Here is a 25,943-nt window from a genome sequence, read left to right as displayed (position 1 = left end):
TGAAAGGGTATTAGACAACGATGAAGGAAGAAGGATATTTTCCTCAGGCCTGAAGACTTGCATTAGCTCCCCATGCCAATCCCAGGTCTTTAGCTCAGCGTGCTAACAGTCTCAGCGTGCTAACAGACCCAGGTTCGATACTCGGCCGGTCACACCTAGAACTTGCACAGACAAATGAGTTCTCTCACCCATCAAATGACCTGAAACTGACACATGTAGCCAGGGCCTTCCCCTAAAGCCACAGGTGAAACGTCAGTCCTGAGAGTATACAGGGTCAACCCCAAGTCATCCGTGAGGTAAGCAGCGCATCATCCTTCTCTCATGTTGGTGAGGTTCACTCAGCGACGCCAGCCAACCTTTCTCGCTCACGCAACACACATACACACACGCCACACACATCTGTGTGACCGACGAGGGCGTGTGCACTGTGTCTCTGAGCAGACACAGATACCCTAGTTGCCCTGGGTCACACGGCTCCCGAGTCTGTGTGGAACCACAGGGGTGGAACCACAGGGGTGGAGCCACAGGGGTGGAGCCACAGGGGTGGAGGGTGGAGCCACAGGTACAGTGTATGTATACAGCTGTATCCAAAGGGATGTGTTCCAAAAAAGGATGAGATATAGAAGGTGCTGTGACACACACGTTACCCAATGTCATTTGGCCAGAACAAAAATGACATGACAATTCTGTTATGACTTTGTTTGAGCTCTTTCACTGATTATCCTGAATTAGGATAATCAGTTGTTAGAGAGAGAGAGAGAGAGAGAGAGAGAGAGAGAGAGAGAGTGTGTGTGTGTGTGCCATAACAGTAGCAAGATTTGTGACCTGTTGCCACAAGACAAGGGCAACCGGTGAATTTAAAAATGTATTTGATTTAACCTGGCAAGTCAGTTAAGAACAAATTCTTATTTACAATGACGGCCTACACTGGCCAAACCCAGACGACACTGGGCCAATTGTGAACCATCCTATGGGACTCCCAATCGTAGCCGGTTGTTATACAGCCTGGATTTCAACCAGGGTGTCTGTAGTCACTGAGATGCAGTGCCTTAGACCGCTGCGCCACTCGGGAGCCGAAGAACAAATATCATTGTAAAAACAACCCATATTTATGTTTATTTATTTTCCCTTTTGTACTTTAGCTATTTGCACATCGTTGCAACACAGTATATAGACATAATATGGCATTTTAAATGTCTCTATTATTTTGGAACTTGTGAGTGTAATATTTACTGTTCACTTTTTGTTTATTTCCCTTTTGTTTATCCATTTCCCTTGCTTTGGCAATGTCAACATATGTTTCCCATGCCAATAAAGCCCCTTAAATTGAATTGAGAGAGAGAGCGAGAGAGAGGGGGCTAGTGAGCTTTAGCTTGGTAGCTTGTTACTCAACTGATGGCTAATTCTGGGCAACATAGATACAACTGAAAGACACAGAGTCATAATTCTTTCAATTCCGACAACCTTAAATATTCTGCCTTCGTATCTCAGGGTTTATCTCTCTAACACAAGTCAGTGTCCGGTGTTTTGTGGTGGGAAAGCATGACTGCATGCTGTGATGAGCGATTTGGTTCAGGTGACATTTGCGCTGCCCTGGGTCTCAGAGAGGGAAGCAGGCAGGGAGCATTAGAGAGCTATGGGGCTAGACTGCTGCCTTGTCGTTCAGGCCTCAGCACCTTCAAGGCCCTTGAGGCTATCACAACATATCTCTGTATTCTCCCCTAGTCTTGAGCTAACCTCTTGCGATGCAGAAGCCTTACTTGGTTCGTTCTGTTGCTGTGCCCCAATACACCAAGTACGTGGTTTGGTTTGAGCTCCAGTTTTATTTTAGCCAGGTTGTTATATTGTGTTTTCACAGATTTATATGAGAGTATACCAGTTATCTGGAGTAAAGGCCTGACCCAATCTAACTAATTGGTACGCTCCTGCTAAATGAGTCGGGCTCAGGTGGGATGGGACTCCTAACATTCTGTAATCCTTCACGGGGGAAATTGATGAATGCATCACGTTTTGCCGCCCCTTCCCCCAGTGAGATGTGAGGCTGCCGCAGCCGGTGTGTGCATGTGCACGTTTGTGTGTATTTTGCGATTATAGCGCCTTTGTGGGTTGAGGTCTTCACTTGGCGATATTGCCTCTGGTCTTGGACAGAGTCAGAGGTCCAGAGCTGCAGGCTGTGGAGGGGGAAGCAGGCTGTGGCTGTTAAAGGTGATTTGTTCCGAACGCAGGGTTTAATACTTCAAACAGGGCAACTGGTTTGTTGTTGTTGATGATGTTGTTGATGTTATTGTTATGAAGAGTAAAGTACTTTGACATGATGGGTGCAGTGTCAGGTGGGATGTTGGTTAAGTGTGTGTGTGTTTGTGTGTGTTTGTGTGTGTTTGTGTGTGCACATACAGTATATACACCAGTGGAGGCTGCTGAGGTGAGGACGGCTCATAATAATGGCTGGAGCAGAATGGTATCAAACACCATGTATTTGATACCATTCCACTCATTCGCTCCAGCCATTACCACAAGCCCGTCTTCCCCAATTAAGGTACCACGAACAAACACACGCACAAATATACACAACACCTCCCCCCAACCCCGACACACACACAAACAGCTTTATTTTTGTGAAATGTCAGGACTTTTTGAGGAGTAAAAATGCTTGACCATTAAAAATCATATATTCCCTAACCCATAACCCTAAACCTAACACTAACCTTAACCTTAATCCTAACCCTAACCTTAACCCCCAAAACCCTAACCCTAAACATAACCCCAACCCCAACCCTAACCCTACCCCCAAAACCCTAAACCTAACCCTTTAGCTTAAAATAGCATTTGAACAAATCAGGACATGGAAAATGTTCAACAAAGTTTTTTTTTTAATGTTTATGGGGTAGATCAGCTTTAATGGCTTCCATCAATGTAATTGTCTGCATAATTACCAATCTCCTATACATTTATTTGTAAATATATAAAATATATGTTTTTATATATTGTCCTTTATTATTTTCCCCTAACCCTACCATCCCTCACCTCCAGTAATTGGAGTAAACTAATGGACAAAAACACTTAGGCTTCTACTTCCAGCTTATACATACTATATATATTTTACAGACACAGTATATTTTACATTAGTTATCTATTGTTTGTTTTTAGACCCATCCTTCAGCTACCCTCGACCCCTCCCATCTGTCTCTGAACACCATCCAGTTTTGATTTCTATTTGCCATATATTTTTCAAATGTGCTGTGATGTTTCACAAAAGTTCTGAACCTTTCTATTCTCATAGTTTGTATAGATTGTAAATGAAAGATAAACATTTTAGACAAGTATTTTTATATTATTGATAGATTGGACCAAAAACAAGTTACATATGGACATTACCAAAACATATGATCTAATGATTCTGTCTCTTTGCAGCATAATCTGTAGAGCTGGGAAGGTTGTATCCCCCATATATACAGTGGGGAGAACAAGTATTTGATACACTGCCAGTTTTGCAGGTTTTCCTACTTACAAAGCATGTAGATGTCTGTAATTTTTATCATAGGTACACTTAAACTGTGAGAGACGGAATCTAAAACAAAAATCCAGAAAATCACATTGTATGATTTTTAAGTAATTAATTTGCATTTTACTGCATGACATAAGTATTTGAAAACCTACCAACCAGTAAGAATTCCGGCTCTCACAGACCTGTTCGTTTTTCTTTAAGAAGCCCTCCTGTTCTCCACTCATTACCTGTATTAACTGCACCTGTTTGAACTCGTTGCCTGTGTAAAAGACACCTGTTGTAACGGCAGTCTAGCTCTTCCTCCTCCTCGGACGAGGAGAGGCGCGAAGGATCGGAGGACCAATGTGCAGCGTGGTAAGTTTCCATGATTTAATATACACGAAGACAAGACACTATACAAAATAACAAACGTACTAACCGTCACAGTCCCGTGTGGCACAAACACTGACACAGGAAACAACCACCCACAAAATCCCAACACAAAACAAGCCACCTATATATGATTCTCAATCAGGGACAACGATTGACAGCTGCCTCTGATTGAGAACCATATTAGGCCGAACACAGAAACAGACAAACTAGAATGCCCACCCAGCTCACGTCCTGACCAACACTAAAACAAGCAAAACACATAAGCACTATGGTCAGGACGTGACACCTGTCCACACACTCAATCAAACAGACTCCAACCTCTCCACAATGGCCAAGACCAGACACAAGGCATATGTGGCAGGGGCTCCTAACGATCAACAATTACAAAATGAAAGCCAGGCACATCATGGTCACCAACGCCACCCTACCAGACGTGATAAACACCTTTTTTTCAAGATTCGAGCACAATGACCTTGAGCTGCTGAGGAGAGCCCCCGATGACAACATGGGCTACACACTCAGTCTCCACTGAGGACATATGTAATGTAATTCAAACGTGTTAACCCTGCGTGTTAACCCTGCAGTGCAGACCAGCTGGCTGTTGTGTTCTTTGACATTTTCAATCTCTCCCTAGCTCAGGCCTCTATACCCACTATAATCCCTGTAGCCAAGAAAGGGAAAGTAACTGAACTGAATGACTACCGAGCAGTAGCACTCACTTCCATCATCATGAAGTGCTTCGAGAGGCTAGTCAAAGACCATATCACCTCCTCCCTCCCCGACACTCTTGACCCTCTCCAATTCGCCTTCCGCCCTGACAGATCCACGGACGACGCAGTCGCCATTGTACTGCACACTGCACTTACCCACCTGGACAAAAGGAATACATATGTGAGGATGCTGTACATCGACTACAGTTCGACCTTCAATATCATAGTGCCCTATAAGCTCCTAACAAAGCTCACAGCCCTGGGTCTGAACTCCTCCCTATTCAACTGGGTCCTGGACTTCCTGATGGGCCGTCCACAGGTGGTGAAGGTAGGCAACATTACTTACTCGACACTGATCCTCAACACGGAGCCCCACAATGGTGCATCCTCAGTCCCATCCTTTATTCTCTGTATACCCACGACTGCGTGGCCTCACACAGTTCCATCATCAAGTTCGCTGACGACACGACAGTAGTAGGCCTGACCACCAAAGACGATAAGACAGCCAATAGGGAGTAGGTAGGCACTCTGATGGCGTGGTGCCAGGTAAACAAGCTCTCCCTCAACTTTACGAAAACAAAGAAGATTATTGTGGACTTAAGGAGGAACCAGGCTGGACACGCCCCCATTCTCATCAACATGGCCGCCGTGTAACTTCAAATTCCTCGGCGTATACATCTCAGAGAAGCTGAAATGGTCTAACCACATTGACACCGTAGTGAAGAAGGCACAACAGCGACTCTTCAACCTCAGGATGCTGAATAAATTTGGGCTGTCCCTGAGGGCTCTCACAGTGTTCAACAGCAGCACCATCGAGAGCGTACTGTTGGGATGCATCACAGCCTGGTACGGCAACTCCACCGCCTTGGACCGACTGGCTCTTCAGAGGGTGATACATGCAGCACCATTGGGTACACACTGCCTGCCCTACAGAACACCTACAACACCAGGTGTCGCAGGAAGGCCAAGAAGATCATCAGGGACCCCAGCCACCCTAGCCATGCCCTGTTCTACCTGCTTCAATCACTCACGGATGGACAGTACAGGAGAATCATGGCAAAAACTGAAAGACTGGCCAATAGTTTATACCCTCACTTGGTAGTGAGAGGAAGCCCAGTGGCTGACAGTGGGAGAAGACATTTTGTCTGAAATTCTGCAATGTTCTCGTCAATGAAATATTTGATCTCAATACAGTTTTTAGTTCCCAAAACTAAAATCTGTTGTTACGAACAGAGTGGACTAAGTTTTGTAGACGTTACCCGTTGCCAAATAACTAAACAACTGGGTTGTTTAGATAAATGCAACGACGAATTGAGAAATTGCACTCGCACACTTCAGAGGAGGCATTCCCTAACAGAAATATGCAAATGCATGCTAGAACGTGCAAATAGAATCTCACTAGCTCATGCTTGGCTCTTCCTTGCTTGTTCTGCCCACTATGACTAATTTATTCCCTTTGTTTTAATACTTGCTGAGAAGTAGCCATTATTTACTATTTTACATCTAGTCTTACTATACATAACTTTAACCCATTGTATAAGAGATTCTCCAATTTTTTTTTTTTATATATTCCTGGTATTTATATATAAATTCCAGCCGTAGTTCATCAAAAGCCTTTTCAAAGTCAGCTATGAATGCCAGGCCTGATTTCCCAGATTGTTCATAGTTTTCTATTGTTTCCAGTACTGGTCTTATATTATCCCTAATGTATCATCAATGTAAAAAATCTGATTAGGATGAATAATATCCGACAATACCTTTTTAATTATATCCGCTATACATTTTGCTCGAATTTTTGCATCACAACACTGGTTGTGTAAGTGTAAGGGGCCTCCAATTTCTTTTATGGACTGGATCTTTATATTTACCATTTGGGTCCTGTTTCAGTAATAATGAAATCAGACCTTGTTGAGTATCTGATAATCTACAATTTTTTATAGGAATGGTTAAAACATGCTAATAACGGTCCTCTGAGTACAGAAACAAAGGTTTGGTATTCCTCAACTGGTATGCCATCCAGCCCTGGATGGCACACCAGTTTTTCGGGACTTAAAGGCTTTAATTGCATCATTAAGTTCCTCCTCTGTAAGTTCCTCCTCTGTAGCCTTCACTTGAGTCTTTCTGTACAGCTGTTATTTTTACATTATTAATAGAAAAATCCTTACAATTAACTTCGGTTAGTGGAGATCGAGGAGACTGAACTGAAAACATATGCTTAAAGTACTTTGCTTTCTCTTTCTAAGTATTGTTTTGTGAATCATGGGTGACTCTGTCATTTTTAAAAAGTTTCAGTAAAATATTTTTGGTAGCATTTCTATGTTGAAGTTTAAATAATAATTTGGTGCATTTTCCCCCATATTCCATCCAGTTTGCTTAATTTTTTTAAATATAGAGTATTACACTTGATCTTTCTTGAATAAGTTACTTTTATATTTGTTTTTCCTCTAACGTGTTCTGTGCCTCTATGGTACAGTTTTTATTGCTATCTATCTATACTGTTAGTCAGTTATTAATTATTCTGTCCTGTGTAAAAACAAGTTGTCAGCCAATAGGCTTTGAATACATTTCCAATATCCTCGCCCACGTTGAAATTCTGTAAGAGTAATGTATATGGTTGTTATAGGATGGTCCGGCCGCATTCTGTCCCCTATCAACTCTTTTTAAACTTTTAGTGCCAGCGAGAATGACATAAGAAAGTAGTCAATACAAAGGTATTGTTTTGCTACCCTGTCAAGACATTGAGGTGAATTGGATAGAATTGTTAGGACATTGGGGTCCTGATAAGGTAGGAAAACAAGTACAACAGACACACACACACACACACACACACACACACATTTCTCTGTCATTCACTGTGGCCCTGAATTACTGCAGCTGACATTACTGCACCCTCCCCTTCCACTTCAGCATTTATCATCAAAACCATGCTGCTCTTCCCTGGCAGACACATACCCCTCACGTCAAAACATCTTCTCTGACTCGGATAGATCCACCAAATTGACTTGAAACGTTGACATTTAGCAAATGTTTAATTCATTTTTTCATCCTATGGCAGGATGTGGGTGGGAGGGTCCGTGTCCCCCTATTGGACAGCTGTTCCTTTGTGTTAAGATCAATCCCAGGGTTGAACCAGGGCTTCAAATTCCAAGATAAATTAAGTGCCTAGTATTTGTATATACTGTATATCTGACAAAGATGGAGGATATATTATATATTAATTATTATATTTGATATACTATGATATTCCTATACAGTAGGTATAGAGCATGGTTGACTGTAAAAAAAGAAAATTGATATATAAAATCTATAAATCTATGAATGAAGTCGTTCACCCAGCACTGTCAACTCATGCCATGACTAGTTGATCCGTTACTGGTTGAACATATGTGACAGCCAATCAGATCCCAGGGTAGTGGGAACAGGAAGGGGTCATGTGGATGGTGAGTGACACCCATCCCAGATCTTTACCGCTGATCACACACTATAATCAATTTATAGACGCATGCACACACACACACACACACACACACACACAGCCGTTTGTATTGCTATCCTTGTGGGGAACAAATAATTGATTCCCATCCTAAATCCTATTTTCCCTAACCCCTAACCCTAAATCTAACCCTAACCCTAACCATAACCCTCAACTTAACCCTAAGCCTTAGCCCTAAACCCCCAACCCTACAACTATAACGTTACCTAACCCTAACTCCTAACTCAAAACCTAACCGTAGCCCCTAACCCTTACTCCAACCTTAATTATAATCCTAATTGTAACCCTAACCCTAAACCCAACCCCTAAACCTAACAGCATTTTTCCTCATGGGGACCTGCAAAATGTCCCCACTTGTCCAACTGTTCCTTGTTTTACTATCCTTGTGAGGAGTTCTGGTACCCACAAGGATAGTAAAACAAAAAAACACACATACATACACACACCGCAGGGGAATCCAAATACATCTCATTCTGTGCAGATGTGTATGCACCAGGCCCAACTGTGAAGGTCAGATGATGTTATTAAGGCATGGAATTGTTTATTGAACCAGGAGCACAGTTTATTTTGTTCCCTCTATTATTATTATGCAATGAGGTGATGTACATACACCATCAGTGTAACGGCTTTCGTTGGTGGAAGGAGAGGAGGACCAAAATGCAGCGTGGTACGTATCCATAATATCATTTAATCGAGAATGAATACAAAATACAAAAGAACAAGAGAATAAATGAACACCGAAACAGTACCGTATGGTGCAAACACAGGAAACAATCACCCACAAAACACAATAGAAAACAGGCTACCTAAATATGGCTCCCAATCAGAGACAATGACTGACACCTGCCTCTGATTGAGAACCCATACTAGGCCAAACACATAGAAATATACCATACAGAACAAAACATAGAAAAACAACATAGAATGCCCACCCCAACTCACGACCTGACCAAACTAAAATAAAGACATATAAAAGGAACTAAGGTCAGAACGTGACAATCAGTGGGTGCGTTTAATGGCACACAAATGCATGTGATGTGTTGGCATTGTCATGTCATTGTCCTGACTTAAGAAAAGCAACCTGGTCTCACAGCATTTCATATTATTCTGGACGTAAATCCGAGACACTGCACTTAGTATGATATGTTAGGTTTCGTATGGTATGTATTCATTTGTAGATGTCCAGCATCCATTTTGTATGACGGGTTACAAATTGCAATTCGGACAAATGTTTTTGAATTTGCAAAGCGAACAATGTTACGAATTTGAAAAATGTATGATATGTTCGGAATTTTAATTTGTTGTTGATAACGTTAGCCAGGTGGTTAACGTTAACGTTAGCTAGGCTAAGGGTTAGGGGAAGGGTTATCTAAAATGATTAAGGATAGGGTTAGAGTTAGGGGCTCTGTCAGAGATTATAGACCTACAGTCAGTATCCAGATTTTAGTTCCCATTTTACCCATATGAACAGTATTCTAGAGTCGCTTGATGTGCCATAGGCCTTTGAAGTCCCCGTCTTGTGACTGTCTAATTTGTATACAGTTGAAGTCAGAAGTTTACATACACTTAGGTTTTAGTCGTTAAAACTCGTTTTTCAACCACTCCACAAATTTCTTGTTAACAAACTATAGTTTTGACAAGTCGTTTAGGACATCTGCTTTGTGCATGACACAAGTCATTTTTCCAACAATTGTTTACAGACAGATTATTTCACTTATAATTCACTGTATCATAATTCTATTGGGTCAGAAGTTTATATACGCTAAATTGACTGTGCCTTTAAACAGCTTGGAAAATTCCAGAAAATGATGTCATGGCTTTAGAAGCTTCTGATAGGCTAATTGACATAATATGAGTCAATTGGAGGTGTACCTGTGGATGTATTTCAAGACCTACCTTCAAACTCAGTGTCTCTTTGCTTGACATCATGGGAAAATCAAAAGAAATCAGCCAAGACCTCAGAAAAACAATTGTAGACATCCACAAGTTTGGAGTATAAAGGAGGATGCTTGCAAGCCGAAGAACACCATCCCAACCGTGAAGCACGGGGGTGGCAGCATCATGTTATGGGGGTGCTTTACTGCAGGAGGGACTGGTGCACTTCACAAAATAGATGGCATCTAGTGGAAGGAAAATTATGTGGATATATTGAAGCAACATCTCAAGACATCAGTCAGGAAGTTAAAGCTTGGTCGCAAATAGGTCTTCCAAAAGGATAGTGACCCCAAGCATACTTCCAAAGTTGTTCCAAAATGGCTTTAAGGACAACAAAGTCAAGGTATTGGAGTGGCCATCACAAAGCCCTGACCTCAACCCTATAGAAAATGTGTGGGCAGAACTGAAAAAGCTTGTGCGAGCAAGGGGGCCTACAAACCTGACTCAGTTACACCAGCTCTGTCAGGAGGAATGTGCCAAAATTCATCCAACTTATTGTGGGAAGCTATTGGAAGGTTACCCAAAACGTTTGAACCAAGTCAAACAATTTATTGGCAATGCTACCAAATACTAATTGAGTGTATGTAACCTTCTGACCCACTGAGAAAGTGATGAAAGAAATAAAAGCTGAAATAAACATTATCTCTACTATTATTCTGACATTTCACATTCTTAAAATAAAGTGGTGATCCTAACTGACCTAAGACAGGGAATTTTTGCTAGGATTAAATGTCAGGAATTGTGAAAAACTGAGTTTAAATGTATTTGGCTAAGGTGTATATAAACTTCCGACTTCAACTGTAGCGCCTCACCATAATCCCAAATAGGCATTGCTATCGTCCTCTTTCACCACTAATCTCTCCAAAACATTCATTTTCCGACCCTGCCTATTTATTTTCAACTCTCCACAGCTTTTCTCTTCTTGAATTAAACTCAGACTTTGTCCTTTTGCCTCCATGGACTGACATTCACTTTCTCTGCCAGCTCCCATAAGCATTTGGCGATTGGTATGTAGGCTATTTGGCACCCGTACAGTTAGGCCCTAACGCTTAGGCTTACACACTAATGCCAGATGAAATAATCAAAGAAAAACCTCAATGTAACCTATAAATATACATTATTTAAGGTATTGTTTTCTCTTTATGCAACCCACCCGCCACCTACCTGCCCTTCATCCACACAATATTTCATGACCCTAAACCCGCCCTGTGTCTTTGTGTGTGCCAATGCGCAAATCTGTGTGCTTGACTGACTGGCTGAATGACTGGCTGACTGACTGACATCACCAAATGAAGAGCATCCCAAGGTGTTTGTGAGTTCCTAGTAATCCTGTTGGGAATTGAGAATTCCCCTTTACATTATATCTGCTAATCAAGTTGGATGTACAGTCGTTCTTTTCCCCTATAGGCTACAGTAGCCATACAATGCAAATTAATCATTAAATAAAAAAAGGACACATTCACCATAATAGCCAATTTGGTCTGGACAATAAAATCCTAGTAGCCTATAAGGTTTATCCTAGCATTATAGCACTATAGCTTAAATTATATTACCCGTTGGTAATTCCGTGGAGGGGATTTCATTGTAACAACATCGGGGTGGATGGAGGTTGGAAGAGGAGGGTTGAGCCGATTATGTCCTATATATTTATAGTCATGGTAAAGCAGCCGACTGTGCCATATATATTTATAGTCATGGTAAAGCAGCCGACTGTGCCATATATATTTATAGTCATGGTAAAGCAGCCGACTGTGCCATATATATTTATAGTCATGGTAAAGCAGCCGACTATGCCATATATATATCAATCATGATAAAGCAGCTTATGGCTGATTCTATCCTGGCTAGGTATGTCAGGGATACTCTGGTGACAAACATAACATAACAGCACGCGAGGCGAGTATGGCGATTTGACACGCACTCATCTGCCCAGCGCAGCACAGTGGGTTCCTTGGGATATAAGGGATGAGATATGAGGTGTTTATGGAGGAGCTGCTAGGACGTGTCTCATGTGGGGGAGTGTTGTGTGTCGATCTGAATGTCCATCATTTCTAAGGTCGACCACATCCTGCAAACCTAAAAAGCCCCGTCCCAAAATCAGCCTACATCCTAAAACACCTCTTCTTGACCTGAAAAAATGGAATGGTTGGAAGCAAGATGAGGTGGTGATTCAGTGGACAACATGGGGTTTTGCTGTATCACTCTCTGAGATGGCAGGATGTCATGGACGGTGTGTTTTAAAGGACAAGTGTAGCAGGGCAGAAAATAGAAAAACCAGACACCCAATTACACCTGTCACAGTGGGCACCAGGCGTGGCGAGATGGGCATGGGGCACAGGGGGTGGGAGGGGCAGGCACAGGGGGTCCAGGGCCTCCAACTCCCATCCTCAAACACACACACACACACACACACACATGCACATGCACACATACACACATACACATATGGATGAATACATGCACAACGTACGCACTATGATAGTTCGCTCCCTTTGGTAATTTGGGAACACGCGAGGCACTCACGTGCAATTTTGCTTTTCACTTTACCAAATTTCATAATTTCAGAACCAATGAACAGTGTCAACTTTGATTGATGCTGGCAGCATAATAAATTGATGTTTATCAAGAAACAGATGAATGACATGACAATTAATTGATTTGGATTGATTTGATTGATGTGTTGCTACAACAGCTATGAGCCTGAAACAGAGAGAGAACCGTCTTAGGTAAACATAAACAATGCATTTTAGGTCTAGGACAGGGGTGTCAAACATAAGACGTAGAGGAACTATAACTGACTTTCAGTGCGGTCTTCCAGACCTCTTTGAGGACCGAATGCGGCCCCCGGGGAAAAATTGTAATGTTACTTTGATAGGCTCTATCAATTCACAGAAAGGATTTCATTAGTGAAGCTCATGTTAGGATATGGAGAAAAATCTAAATTTGACTACAAAATGGTGTTTGTAATCATTACACGATGGTAATGAAATTCCATCATGAAACTGCATGCACAGTTGACATTTACTAAACTGAGGAAAAGTGGCCCTGTGTCTAAGGGACCATGGTTGCCACGTGCACTTTAATCAAACAAGCGCACACACATGCACACACACGCATCCGCAATTGCAGGCAGGCACACACAGAAGCACGGATGCATGGACACACACACACACTAAAACCACACAGCCCTACAACCCAGAGGAGTAGGTTCTCTTGTTTAACATGGACAAGGAGATCTCCGGTTCCAGTTGGAGGCTGACATTTATACCGGGCTCAAATCACTCTTGCTGTTCACATTTCTAGTGTTACACATCTGGGCCCTCTCCGTCCACACCGACTCAGGAACCAAACCCGCAGGCTAGCTTTATCTAGTCTTTTTATCCAGCTGTATGGTTAACTGTAAGATGTTGTTTGTGACTAACTTTTCAATCAAGGTAAAAGTAATAACATCTTAAGGACTCCAGTTTGGCACATATTCCTCAATGACTTTACCTAGTTATACTAAACAGAAGGACAAGGCTTTATTCAAACTCATCTCCCTCTCTACTCCTCCCAGGTACTCAACCTCTTCCTAGCCTTGCTGCTCAGCTCATTCAGCTCGGACAACCTCTCGGCGCCCGACGACGACGGCGAGATGAACAACCTGCAGATCGCTCTTGGCCGCATCAAAAGCGGCATGGGCTGGCTCCGAAGCCAGGTCGGACACTTTTTTCATATATTTTTATTTAATAATTATGATATACATTTTTTTACTATATAGTGTGGACAATTACATAGATTCTAGGTAAGATATGACACAAATGTACGACGGGGCAAAATAAAACAACCAATAACAACCAAACAAACAAATGAATCACCGGGAAAAAATGAAGTACATACAAAAATACAAGTTCATCGCATCTTGTAAATGTAGTTCATTACTTCATTGTAGATCTGTGACTTCTTCAACGGCAACTTCAAGAGGCGACGGCAGAAGAGAAAAGAAACAAAGGCCATGCTGAAGCTCAAGAGGCTGAGCCACGGTGCTCCGCTTGGCGAGGTGGGCAACGGGACAGTGGTGACGGTGGGGGGAGGGATCGGGGTGATCGGGCGCCACGGAGGGAAGATAATGGTACCGGAGGTCGATGACAGCTACATGACAAACCCCAATCTGACCATCAGCGTGCCCATCGCTCCTGGCGAGTCAGACGTGGAGTTCCCTGAGGAGGATGATGATGATGAGGATGAGAGCGAGAGCTCAGAGGAGGAGGAGGAGGAAGAGGAGGAAGTGGAGGAGAGCAAGCAGGTAGGATGGGTTGGTGGTAGTGTTGGGTACCGATACTGGAAAGTCTATAACAATATCAGCTGCATCTTTGCGATACGAGCTATTCAGATATTGTTATCTCCTCATAAACTAGGTTTCCATCCAATTGGCGAAAGATTTTTATGCAAATATTTTTAAATCTGCATTAAAACAATTGACTTGCTGCGGATAAAAGGCTGTGCGTGATGACGTGGTAACTTTTGCGGTTAAATTCCCGTGTACAGAATAAAAAATACAAGTTAAATATTTTTCCATGTGTTTTCAACTCTACTGATGGTTTTGTCCCCCCAAAAAGTTGCATTGCATTTTATAGCAAATGTACCCCCCGGCGAGCCCTACACAGCTGATTCAAATAACCAACTTGTCATCAAGCTTTGATTATTTGAATCAGCTGTGTAGTGCAATTTATTGGAAAGGAGCATCAAGCTCATCACCTTGCACTTTCACCACCCTGTGAAGTTCATCATAACTGATTTGATCAGTAGCCTAATAAACTGCATGTCCTCCCCAGTTGTTGTGGGAGGACCACACAACATGGCTCCAAGTTTACTTTGATATGATGGTTATAATATCAATATTTGCGAATAAAAGGCTTCCATCGCCATTTCTTGCATAATTAATTTTACAGACACAAAAAGATCCCACCTGTTAAGATTCCAATGGTGAATGAAGGAGTCAGGCGCAGAGAGCAGGGTAGTTCCGAGCAAGTGGATATTTTAATATTCCAAACAGAATATAAATGAGACGGCTACGCCACACAACAAAAGGGCGCGTCACGATACAGTCCAATAATAACTAGGACAAAATCCACACTATAACAAACACCACAAAACAGAATAACAAGCCGCACAAAAGTGGGCGGGCCAACTGGGTTTAAATAGCTCACTAACCCTAAACACAAAACAGGTGCAACCAATTAGACAAAACTAAATGAAAACAGAAAAAGGGGATCGGTGGCAGCTAGTAGGCCGGAGACGACGACCGCCGCCCGAACGGGAAGAGGCACCATCCTCTGCGGGATTCGTAACACCACCTTGTCTAGCGGATTTTGTTTTACTAACTAAATTTACTAACAAAATTTGCTGTTTCAATCTGGCCTGTTGTAAAAAAAATTATCCAACATGTACTTTATGTGCATAAAAAGGTTGGATGGATACCTGGTTAGTTAAGCTAATATTTTCTACTTTTAAGTGATGCTCTAGAGCTTTTGTATAATTTCAGCCAGTAGTTTTGAAATTATTGCTCACGAGCAAAAATGGGTCCCCGAAAATTGTGTTCTACGTCATCCATTTTGTATGATATGTTACATCCTGCAAAGAAAAAGTGAAATTCGTATGATATGTTACGTCCTGCAAGTAAAAAGTGCAATTCGTATGATATGTTACGTCCTGCAAAGAAAAAGTGCAATTCGTATAATATGTTACGTCCTGCAAAGAAAAAGTGCAATTCGTATGATATGTTACGTCCTGCAAAGAAAAAGTGCAATTCGTATGATATGTTACGTACTGGAAATAAAAAGTGCAATTCGTATGATATGTTACGTCCTGCAAAGAAAAAGTGCAATTCGTATGATATGTTACGTCCTGCAAAGAAAAAGTGCAATTTGTATAATATGTTACGAATTCTAATTGGTACAATATGTTCTGAATTTGTAAGTGCTTAACTAAGATCCCAGACTGCATCTTTAATTAGTAATTGACTCCAGAGTGCAGACTACTGGTAGGTATGGAATCATGACAGAGTTTGTCTTGTTTCACTCTACAGCATGGATGGGCAACTTTGATGGGGTGGGGGCCACACAAAATCTGCAGTTGCTCACAGGTCTGCGTACCCAAAATGTGCATAGCCACCACCACATTGCGAGCAAAACGTTTTAGCAGCCCCCTTCTTGACAGCAGAGAGACATTTTGAGTTATTTTTACTCATTTTACCATTGCGCATAGTGAAAATATTGCAGTATTAAAGCTAGTTTTCTGAAACTGGCTCGCTCATGAAATGGTAGAGCTGTGCTGTTTATTGTGTCTACTAATTGAGGATCAGATAGATTAATGAATTATTGTAGCTCTCTCTCGCTCTCTTTCTCTCTCTCTCTCGCTCACTCGCTCTCTGGCCTGAGAGGTTGCTTAGCGAGGCTAATAACTGGAGAGAGAGCCTTAGAGGGAGAGAGAAAGCCTTCTCTCTTTCTCGCTCCCTCTATCTCTCACTCTCTCCCTCCTCCCTTTCTCTCGCTCCATCCCTATCCCTCTCTCCAAGTGAGCCGCTCCGAGCCCACGCACAAAGGCTATTTTCATGCCTTGTTTTGTTTTCTCGTTTCCTCCAGAGCAATTTGGCCCCAAGCGGACTCTTCCCAAAATGGATGCCCTGTCCAATTTTACCCCTTTCTAAAGATTTATACTACTATTTTGGCAATTGGGTCCTTCTTCCATTTGGTAACAATGGCCCTCTATATTTCCGCCCAATCAGGAATATGGAATTAGATCCTTAAGGGCAAAGTGCATTTGTTTGCCTGCATTTGTCTTTAACATTACTGTCTCTGTGTCTGCATCCACTATAGGAAGCTAGAACGTGTGCTGTTACTTTGTTGTCTGGGGGTTATGGTCACTTTCAAAGATGAATTTATGTTGATAAGGAGGCATTTGAAATGAGCCAGGCTCCTTGAATAAATGTAAAACTGTAATTTAACTTGTTAAAATAGTTGAGGCAAGGAGAGAGGGAGAGAGGGCTCGGCATACTACCGGTGTGTACTACAAGGTTGTAGTATATCGAGCAATGACTGTTTATAGGAACATGATACAGAATTACCAGCATGTAGAACAGGTTGTTGAGGGAGAGAAAGTGAGAGACAAAAAGCATCTGTGTTCTCTTTCTGTCTCTCTCGCTCTCTAAACAGAGCTGACTGGTTTGTCTCTTTGCACACCTGTGCTCCAATCAGTTTTAAGAGAGCGGTTACGTCTTGCCCACCTGCTTTAATCACACTACGCACCTGTCTTCTCACCTTCCCTTGTTCTCTTTTTCTCTCTTTTATCTCTTCACTCCCTCCATCTCGGTCCACCTGCCCATCCACCCACTCACTCTGTTTTATCTTTCTCTACACCTGTCCTCTCTCAACAACCTGTTCTGTACATGTCTCCAATGAAGCTTATATCAGGCTTCCACGTTTGTGAAATGTTCCATAAACGTTTGCTGTGGCTCAATGTGTAGATTATCATGGTGGTGTGCCGTTCCCTCTATTTCCCTAGCCAGTTTCCTATGCATACAGGGATTTGGCCCACAAGGGAAAACATGGCATAAAAATCAACCGTCTGCATCTATTCATGAAACCGTGGCCTCGGATGTGTGCCTGTCGCTATCCCTTGTCAGGAAAAGGGCAGCGAGAGAGAATGTTGCCCTGAAACATTAGTTAGCACCTAAAAGTGAACTAGAAACATTCAACACAGGGCAGGGGTGATGTTGTGGATATTTCTGTATGTTGTCGTATGTATGTGTGTGTTTTCTATTGTAAAAAAAAATAGAAACATCCAAAACATATAGGTTAGCAGCAGGAAACAAAGTGTCTCTGCTTTAGTTTTTGCTGTGGAGAGTGTGCAGCGGAGGCAGACGCGGCTCGTCCCTTTCACAACTCCTTAACGTCAAAGCGTGGCTGGGGGGGGAGGGTGTGAGAGAAAAGCAGTGCTAGCACACATGCAGACAAACCTCCCATATGAGCTGTTATGTCACTGCCGGCTGAAAGACTGGGACAATGTAGATGGCATGTTTTAACCTCTGACCTCCACCTTACCTCTTCCTTAGTCAACAGCCTGTCTGTCTGATTCATCACTACAGGGGCCAAGGCCCGGACCACTTTTTACACCTCGGAGGGTGGGTGTGTATGTGTGTGTGGCACGTGGGGTGTGTGATGTGTGTGTGTGTTTGTGTTTGTAGAGGCTGGAGCTGTTACTGACCATTCCTCACACCATTGAGCCATTGTATATCATAAGCATAGCTTGGAAATTCAACTATGTCACTAATGGCTTGATAATGTTTTAGCGGGAAGCCTATGTTGATTATCCCACTAACAAGGTTATTGTACAAGGCTAATCCTGTTAAACATAGAGAGACCATGCTCACGTTACAGTGCTACACTTCCTGCCAGTGTGCTTAACTTTTACTTCTGCTAACCCCAAGGGTAAATACCTCAGTGTGCTCCAGATAGAACATGTGATTTGTTTGGGTTTAACTAGTAAACTAGTTGAAACTTTCAATCATGTTCCTTTCAGTGTTAGTAAATTATGCAATTTGCGTGTTATTAGCAATTCACAGTTGAGTCATTTAAAACGTTCTGATTACCAAAGTAATTGCATGGAATGAAGCTACTGTATGTGTTGGCCATCTATTCTAAGTGGCGTAGTGGTACGTATAAGGGTTACGAATGTCTCTGGCAGCATCGTGTCGTTGTCAGTCTTGGAGAAGAGCAGGAAGTGTGAGGTATGAGCATCGGCTCTGATGGCTCGGGTCCTCCAGGGACCAACGGTTGTGTAACGCCGCACAGCTGTGTCCGAACGCAACCACGGCAACAACCGGGGCCGCCTCAGATCCCAGAGGAGACTGATGAGGAAATGGGATAGATGATGAGATAAGACCTTTTTTCTGGTATAATTCATTCACTGAAAGATGCTTGAAATTGTTTTGGCAGGGAATTTCTCCTAGCATGTCAGTGGCTCTTCATGTCTAAATAAGGGTTGGGGCCAAGCCTCCTCTGGGATAAATGGGTATGCAGGCTTTTGCTCCAACCCTGTTGTAACACACCTGATTCACTTTATCAGCCAGTCAAGGTCCTTGTAAGCATTAACATATGGTGGGGTAGATTAGGGTTTGGGGGGGGTAGCTCCCCAGGGGGAGCCTCCATAAAATACGCCACTTTGTTGCAAGTGACTTTTCGTAGCAGGTTAGGAAAGCATTTTCACCAACACCTAACCATTTTCCGAACCTTAACCTAATTCTCCTAACCTGCTACGTTACTTCTCCTAACCTGCTGTGTGAGTTCTCTTAACCTGCAACATAAAAGTCGTAGCTGTATCGAAGCGGTGTGTTTTTAGGGAATCTCCCCCAGGAGGAAGGTTTTTGCTGCACCCCAGAGTGTTATCGGTAGTGATGATAGAAACAGTTGTCGTTCATATTGACATTTACAGATACCTCCTTATTCATCCATATATTACACTGCCAACTATAGCCACTTTCCAGACTTCTCCCTGGTGCGTTCTATAAAACATACCTCTCTTTGGCTAGCCAGGCCAAGAAGAGTGTCACTCAAGCAGGGCATTTACTTTGGCAGTTTCTCTTCTATCTTATTGTGTCGCTCTTTGGGACCCATTAAATACCTCATGGCCACCCTTAATGCCTGACACTACACCATGTGTACATGACCCCTGACCCTTAACCCCCTTTAACCCCGTAGAGGCAAAGAGACTACCCGCAGGTGGCTTCTGACAACAACACATGGCTATACATGCATTCAGGGGAGTCCTGTTTCATAGAGTTGGGATGTGTGTGTGTGTGTGTGTTGCACACTCTCGTGTCTAACTCGTGTTAGTTATCCATTCTCTCTACAAAGGGGCTATTTATAGGTCTGTCATATGGGGGGGCAATGCCCCTGGTATGTGTATCAGGACCGTGGGGGTTTGTGAGTCCATCATCAGTGCTTTTACCAGACATAGCTGACCTTGTCACAGTAGGGCCCCCCTTAGCTGAGCCTGACGATTCCGTAAAACCCAAAGGCTCATGTGATGCCCGCATGACAGGTACTGTCCATCTGATGATATGTTGTTACAAGTCTGACATAGGTATGGCATGACCAGTAAAACTCAAGAGATGAGATGACATAAAAGGTTTATCTGTTTATTTAGGAGGAAAAAGAAAAGAAAGCTTCATAAAGTTGAGCAGGACAATGACTGTACAGTATTGGTTTTAGATTGATGTTGTAGTTATTGTCGGGCATTCGTGGGTTATTGGCAGCGGTAATATAATACTGATCCTCTAATGCCCAGAGAATGTGGGAGCGAAATTGGAGTAAAGATTGTTTGTTGAAGGGCCGCCTCGTTTTATTGTCTGTACAGAATGACTGTATGGCTGTATTGGACAGTTGAGAACATCTACTGAACTGTTAAGTCATCCCTCTCGCTCAGCGGTGCTCTCCAAGGCTAACATCCTAGAGGGTGGAGGAAATGCATAGGGAATTCCAAAATGAAAAAGTATTCAACAGAATAGATGAATTAAGGTATGGATTGTGCTCCACTTTAGCCCACTTTACAAATATAAAAACATCGGTCATACTTCAGTTTTGGGGTGCACCATCCTTTTAAATGACACATGGCCATGAAGGATATGAATTAAAGAATGATTTAAAGATGGAGCGCATTGAGGGTTCTATTATGCCGAAGGCTGACATTCATCACCCTGGAACTTCCTCTACCCAGACTTTACTCTGTGTTTATGCATGACTGTCTTATTGACTCTGGTGTTGTCACCTTACCTCAGACACTACGATACACTGCGAGTAGTCCACAGAGCCCGGTGCAAATAGTTCGTTCAAAAGTAGAACCATTATTTTTCCAGGTGAATAGAATGGAATGGACACTGGCTGGAATGTGGTTTTAACCTATCAGCATTCAGGATTAGACCCACCAATTGTATAAAATGGAATGGACACTAGCTGAAATGCGGTTTTAACCAATCAGTATTCAGGATTAGACCCAGCTGTTGTATAGAAAATAAATAGATCCTGTATAGAAATCACACACTGTTGAAGACTGAAAACCTATTGGAAAAGTTTACGTGTGTGCTCAATAGTGTACAGGTATTTATTTTTTTGTCCAACTATTCATAATTTTCCCTACATTTGGGACTGTTTTATCATGTGAGTTACCCTTACAACAATGCATTGCACTGAGACATATTGAAAAGAAGTGCAATCCGGCATTATATATATGTAAATACAATCCATCATCATTATCCTTATGGAGGTAAAATGGTCTCTACATTCAGGAAAAGATCAGTGTCAGGGGCTCACATCTTTGTTGCTGGCCTCGTACAGTAAATTGAGATGTTACAGCTTGGCAAAACACGAGCCTTTGAAGTAAAGAAGGGGTTTTGTCTCGCTCTATTTTTTCCCTGCTCCTCGCATCCTGTGCCTTTGTATCTGGTCAGATGTAGTTTGTGAAGGTTGATTACGGATGATTCCTTCTCCTCAGTACAGAGGTGTCGTCAGACAGGACGCATTTCAACAGTTAGTCTCTAAGAGAGTAAGGCACAGCGGCCACTTGTCAAGAGAGATCTGCTTTGTCTTAAAGTTCCTCTCTCTCTCAATCCATCGCCCCCCCCCCTCTCTCTTCTCTGTCTCTCTCTCAATCCATCGCCCCCCTCTCTCTTCTCTGTCTCTCTGTCTCTCTCTCCTCTTCCTCTTCCCCCCCTCTCTCTTCTCTGTCTCTGTCTCTCTCTCAATCCATCGCCCCCCCCTCTCTTCTCTGTCTCTCTCTCAATCCATCACCCCCCCTCTCTCTTCTCTGTCTCTCTCCTCTTCCTCTTCCCCCCCTCTCCTCTTCCTCTTCCCCCCCTCTCTCTTCTCTGTCTCTCCTCTTCCTCTTCCCCCCTCTCTCTTCTCTGTCTCTCTCTCCTCTTCCTCTTCCCCCCCTCTCTCTTCTCTGTCTCTCCTCTTCCTCTTCCCCCCCTCTCTTCTCTGTCTCTCTCCTCTTCCTCTTCCCCACTCTCTCTTCTCTGTCTCTCCTCTTCCCCCCCCTCTCTCTTCTCTGTCTCTCTTCTCTGTCTCTCCTCTTCCTCACCCCCCCCTCTCTCTTCTCTGTCTCTCCTCTTCCTCTTCCCCCCCCTCTATCTTCTCTGTCTCTCCTCTTCCTCTTCCCCCCCTCTCTCTTCTCTGTCTCTCCTCTTCCTCTTCCCCCCCTCTCTTCTCTGTATCTCCTCTTCCCCCCCCTCTCTTCTCTGTATCTCCTCTTCCCCCCCCTCTCTTCTCTGTCTCTCCTCTTCCCCCCCCCCTTCTCTTCTCTGTCTCTCTTCTCTGTCTCTCCTCTTCCTCTCCCCCCTCTCTTCTCTGTCTCTCTTCTCTGTCTCTCCTCTTCCTCTCCCCCCCTCTCTTCTCTGTCTCTCTCTCCTCTTCCTCTTCCCCCCCTCTCTCTTCTCTGTCTCTCCTCTTCCTCTCCCCCCCTCTCTTCTCTGTCTCTCCTCTTCCTCCCCCCCCTCTCTTCTCTGTCTCTCTCTCCTCTTCCTCTTCCCCCCTCTCTCTTCTCTGTCTCTCCTCTTCCCCCCCCTCTCTTCTCTGTCTCTCTTCTCTGTCTCTCCTCTTCCCCCCCTCTCTTCTCTGTCTCTCTTCTCTGTCTCTCCTCTTCCTCTTCCCCCCCTCTCTCTTCTCTGTATCTCTTCTCTGTCTCTCCTCTTCCCCCCCCTCTCTTCTCTGTCTCTCTTCTCTGTCTCTCCTCTTCCCCCCCTCTCTTCTCTGTCTCTCTTCTCTGTCTCTCCTCTTCCTCTTCCCCCCCTCTCTCTTCTCTGTCTCTCCTCTTCCTCTTCCCCCCCTCTCTTCTCTGTCTCTCTTCTCTGTCTCTCTCTCCTCTTTCTCTTCCCCCCCTCTCTCTTCTCTGTCTCTCCTCTTCCTCTTCCCCCCCCCTCTCTTCTCTGTCTCTCCTCTTCCCCCCCTTTCTTGCTCTTTCTGTTTCTCCTTGTGTGCATTCTGTGTTGTGCGTACATTGGATTTATAGAACATATGCATCAAATTGTATGTGTTTAAACGTCTTGACAGAAATGGTAACAGAAGGTGAATGTTGAACTTTTGTTCCACACAGTACATATCCAGATGATGCTGTGTTCCATTTTGCGCAATGACGCTGTCGGTGTGTTCGCGGCGTTAGGCTTCACTCATCATCTCCATCAACATTCCCACTCTGATATGCACTCAAACACATGCACCCACACCCCACACCCCACACCCCACACCCCCCCCACACACACACACACACACACACACACACACTGTTAGGGTTACTGGAAGTGTGTCTTCAAGTAGATTGGTCTTGTATTGCCTCAGTGTTTACTGTAACAGGTGAACATGGCAACCTCTTGCTTTTATAATGTATGTGTGAGGAAACAAATATCAAAATGAATCCCAATCTAGAGAGTCAAATCAAATGTTATTTGTCACATGTTTCATAAACAACAGGGAAATGCTTCCTTACCGGTCCATTTCCAACAATGCAGTCTCTGGGTTTTGCCTGGATTTTTTTCAAAATATCCATCTTACTACACCTCTTCTGTCTATTAAAGGCTGATGCTATAAATCTCACTCCAGATCTCTGATTGCTTGACTTGAAATTTACCAGATCAGATTGAAACAAATGCTGCAGATTAAGATGTGCTGTAAAATACAATACGATAAAAGCCACAAAGGAAATGCCAGGTTAGATGTCATATTAGACCTACCCAGACTTTATAGGCACCAGAATGTGAAAATCAAATATGTCCAGAGACAGTGACAGTAGTAGTTATTAGTCATCATGACAGTAGTAGTTATTCATTATTTCCTTCTGAATGGTTTTTATAGATGGAGAAAAAGACGGAGCGATTCTCTCTCCATACATACCAGATCACCTTCTACTATATTACCAATATATCAATGGTAATATATAATATATATTTTCATCTAACATGGCTCTGATTGCATGTGTTCCTCAGGTAAAGGATGACGTCAGCCTTTCAGAGGGCAGCACAGTGGATCTGAGGAAGCCAGGGGAGGAAGAGGATGAGTATTCGGAGATGGCCGAAGAGACCATGGATCCTGACAACTGCTTCCCTGATGGTAAGCTTATCCGTCCTTTATTTAATCAGGTGAGTCCCCCTTGAGATTCTATTGGTAAGGGGGCGTGGTTTCGTAATCCACTTATGACACCATGTGTCAATAAGGAGACTTATGACACCATTATGTTTTTGTCAGAATATCTTTGCTAAAATAAAACCGGTTGAGAGCATTATGGGTACTGTAGTAATTTATGCTAAAGTACATCATGCCATTATGTACAGTAGCAGAGATACTAATCTCTTTTTCAAGGCAGCTCTGGCGCCAAGAGGTATAAGCATAAACAGTCATACAGCTTAATATACTGTATACATGCACTAATAATACAGTAAACTGCTAATGGAACACAAGTAAAAGACATGTAAAAGACATGTAAAACACAGGTAAAAGACAGGTAAAAGACAGGTAAAAGACAGGTAAAAGACATGTAAAAGACATGTAAAAGACAGGTAAAAGACAGGTAAAAGACAGGTAAAAGACAGGTAAAAGACATGTAAAACACAGGTAAAAGACAGGTAAAAGACAGGTAAAAGACAGGTAAAAGACATGTAAAAGACATGTAAAAGACATGTAAGCACATTTAAGGAATATTGTTTAATGTAATATTATCAGCAGCATTATTTTCTACTGTTTGGGAAAAAATAAGATTTAGACCTGAGGTTCATCCGTATACTGTATGTGGAAATGGAAACAGAACAGAAACATGTCAAACATGTCAATGAATGTGTTCCATCATACTTCAAATGTGTATATTAGTATGTCATGATGATGGGGATGACTTTGCAGTCCAACATAAACATTTGTATATTTTTAACAGTTTATGTTAGTATAGGGTTTGACTCACTCTCTCTGTGAGCCCGGATCTAAACATTTATTTGGGTCTATCCAAAACGGTTGGCTTTTGCTTCAAGTGGAGGCCATTTGATATAAAACATTAAACAATGAAGTGACATTTGAAAGGGTAATGGCGCATTAAATTGAATGTCCTGAGTCAGCAGAGATTTGAAAAGACGTGTCAGGCACAAAATGGACTCTGATTCATTTGATGATGACTGACTCCCTGAATTCAATTTGGTCCCAACTAATCAACCCCCTCAGACCGTCTGAGGTAACCTAGTACGCCGGACCAATCACGTGATGCCTACGAGACAATCGTGGTAATTCTCTGAGTGTACACTGAAACAGTCAGCATTGGCTGAGTGTACATTGAAACGGTCAGCATCATTGGTGGTTGTTCTAAAAAGCTTTCGACATGTTTATTTTATAGCGGTAACATCATTACTAAAAGGTCTGGTAATTGTTGAAAAATACAGTATTGTTAATCTAGATTTGATTAGGCGATCACGCTCTTTAATTACACGTACACTGTGGTTGTGGTGGGGAAGCACTTTAATTCTAAGTGTTTCTGGGTTCAATGAACAAGAGGTGTTTCCTGAATGCTGACACTGATAGGTATTCATTGAATAGAGTGTGACTTTGTAACGCTCGTTGTTAGGTGGAAGAGAGGAGGACCAAGGCGCAGCCTGGTAAATGTTCATGATGCTGAATTTTAATGATGATCCCACAAAACAGAACACTGACAAAATACAAAACGACGTGAACAGACCTGAACTTGAGAACACATAAAACATAAACGCACGAACAGGAACAAACGAACGAACGAAACAGTACCGTGTGGCGAACAAACACAGACACGGCAACAATCACCCACAAACAAACAGTGAAAACAGCCAACCTTAATATGGTTCCCAATCAGAGACAATGACAAACACCTGCCCCTGATTGAGAACCAT

At 42.8% G+C, this 25,943-nt stretch overlaps 1 protein-coding gene across 1 annotated transcript in view; it reads left to right on the top strand.

The window, feature by feature from the left end:
* The window catches only part of LOC129823069 (sodium channel protein type 4 subunit alpha-like), a 229,769-nt gene that overhangs the window by 169,652 nt on the left and 34,174 nt on the right, over positions 1 to 25,943 (top strand). The window contains exons 17-19 of the mRNA XM_055881786.1: positions 13,572 to 13,712; positions 13,947 to 14,300; positions 24,030 to 24,153. Of these exons, the coding sequence (XP_055737761.1) occupies positions 13,572 to 13,712; positions 13,947 to 14,300; positions 24,030 to 24,153 (619 nt within the window). The remainder of the gene's footprint in view (positions 1 to 13,571; positions 13,713 to 13,946; positions 14,301 to 24,029; positions 24,154 to 25,943) is intronic.

This window comes from Salvelinus fontinalis, chromosome 25 (genome assembly GCF_029448725.1).
Source record: "Salvelinus fontinalis isolate EN_2023a chromosome 25, ASM2944872v1, whole genome shotgun sequence".
Classification (NCBI taxonomy): Eukaryota; Metazoa; Chordata; class Actinopteri; order Salmoniformes; family Salmonidae; genus Salvelinus; species Salvelinus fontinalis.
The sequence above is the reverse complement of the archived record's forward strand: the minus strand, read 5'-3'. Positions and strand labels throughout refer to the sequence as shown.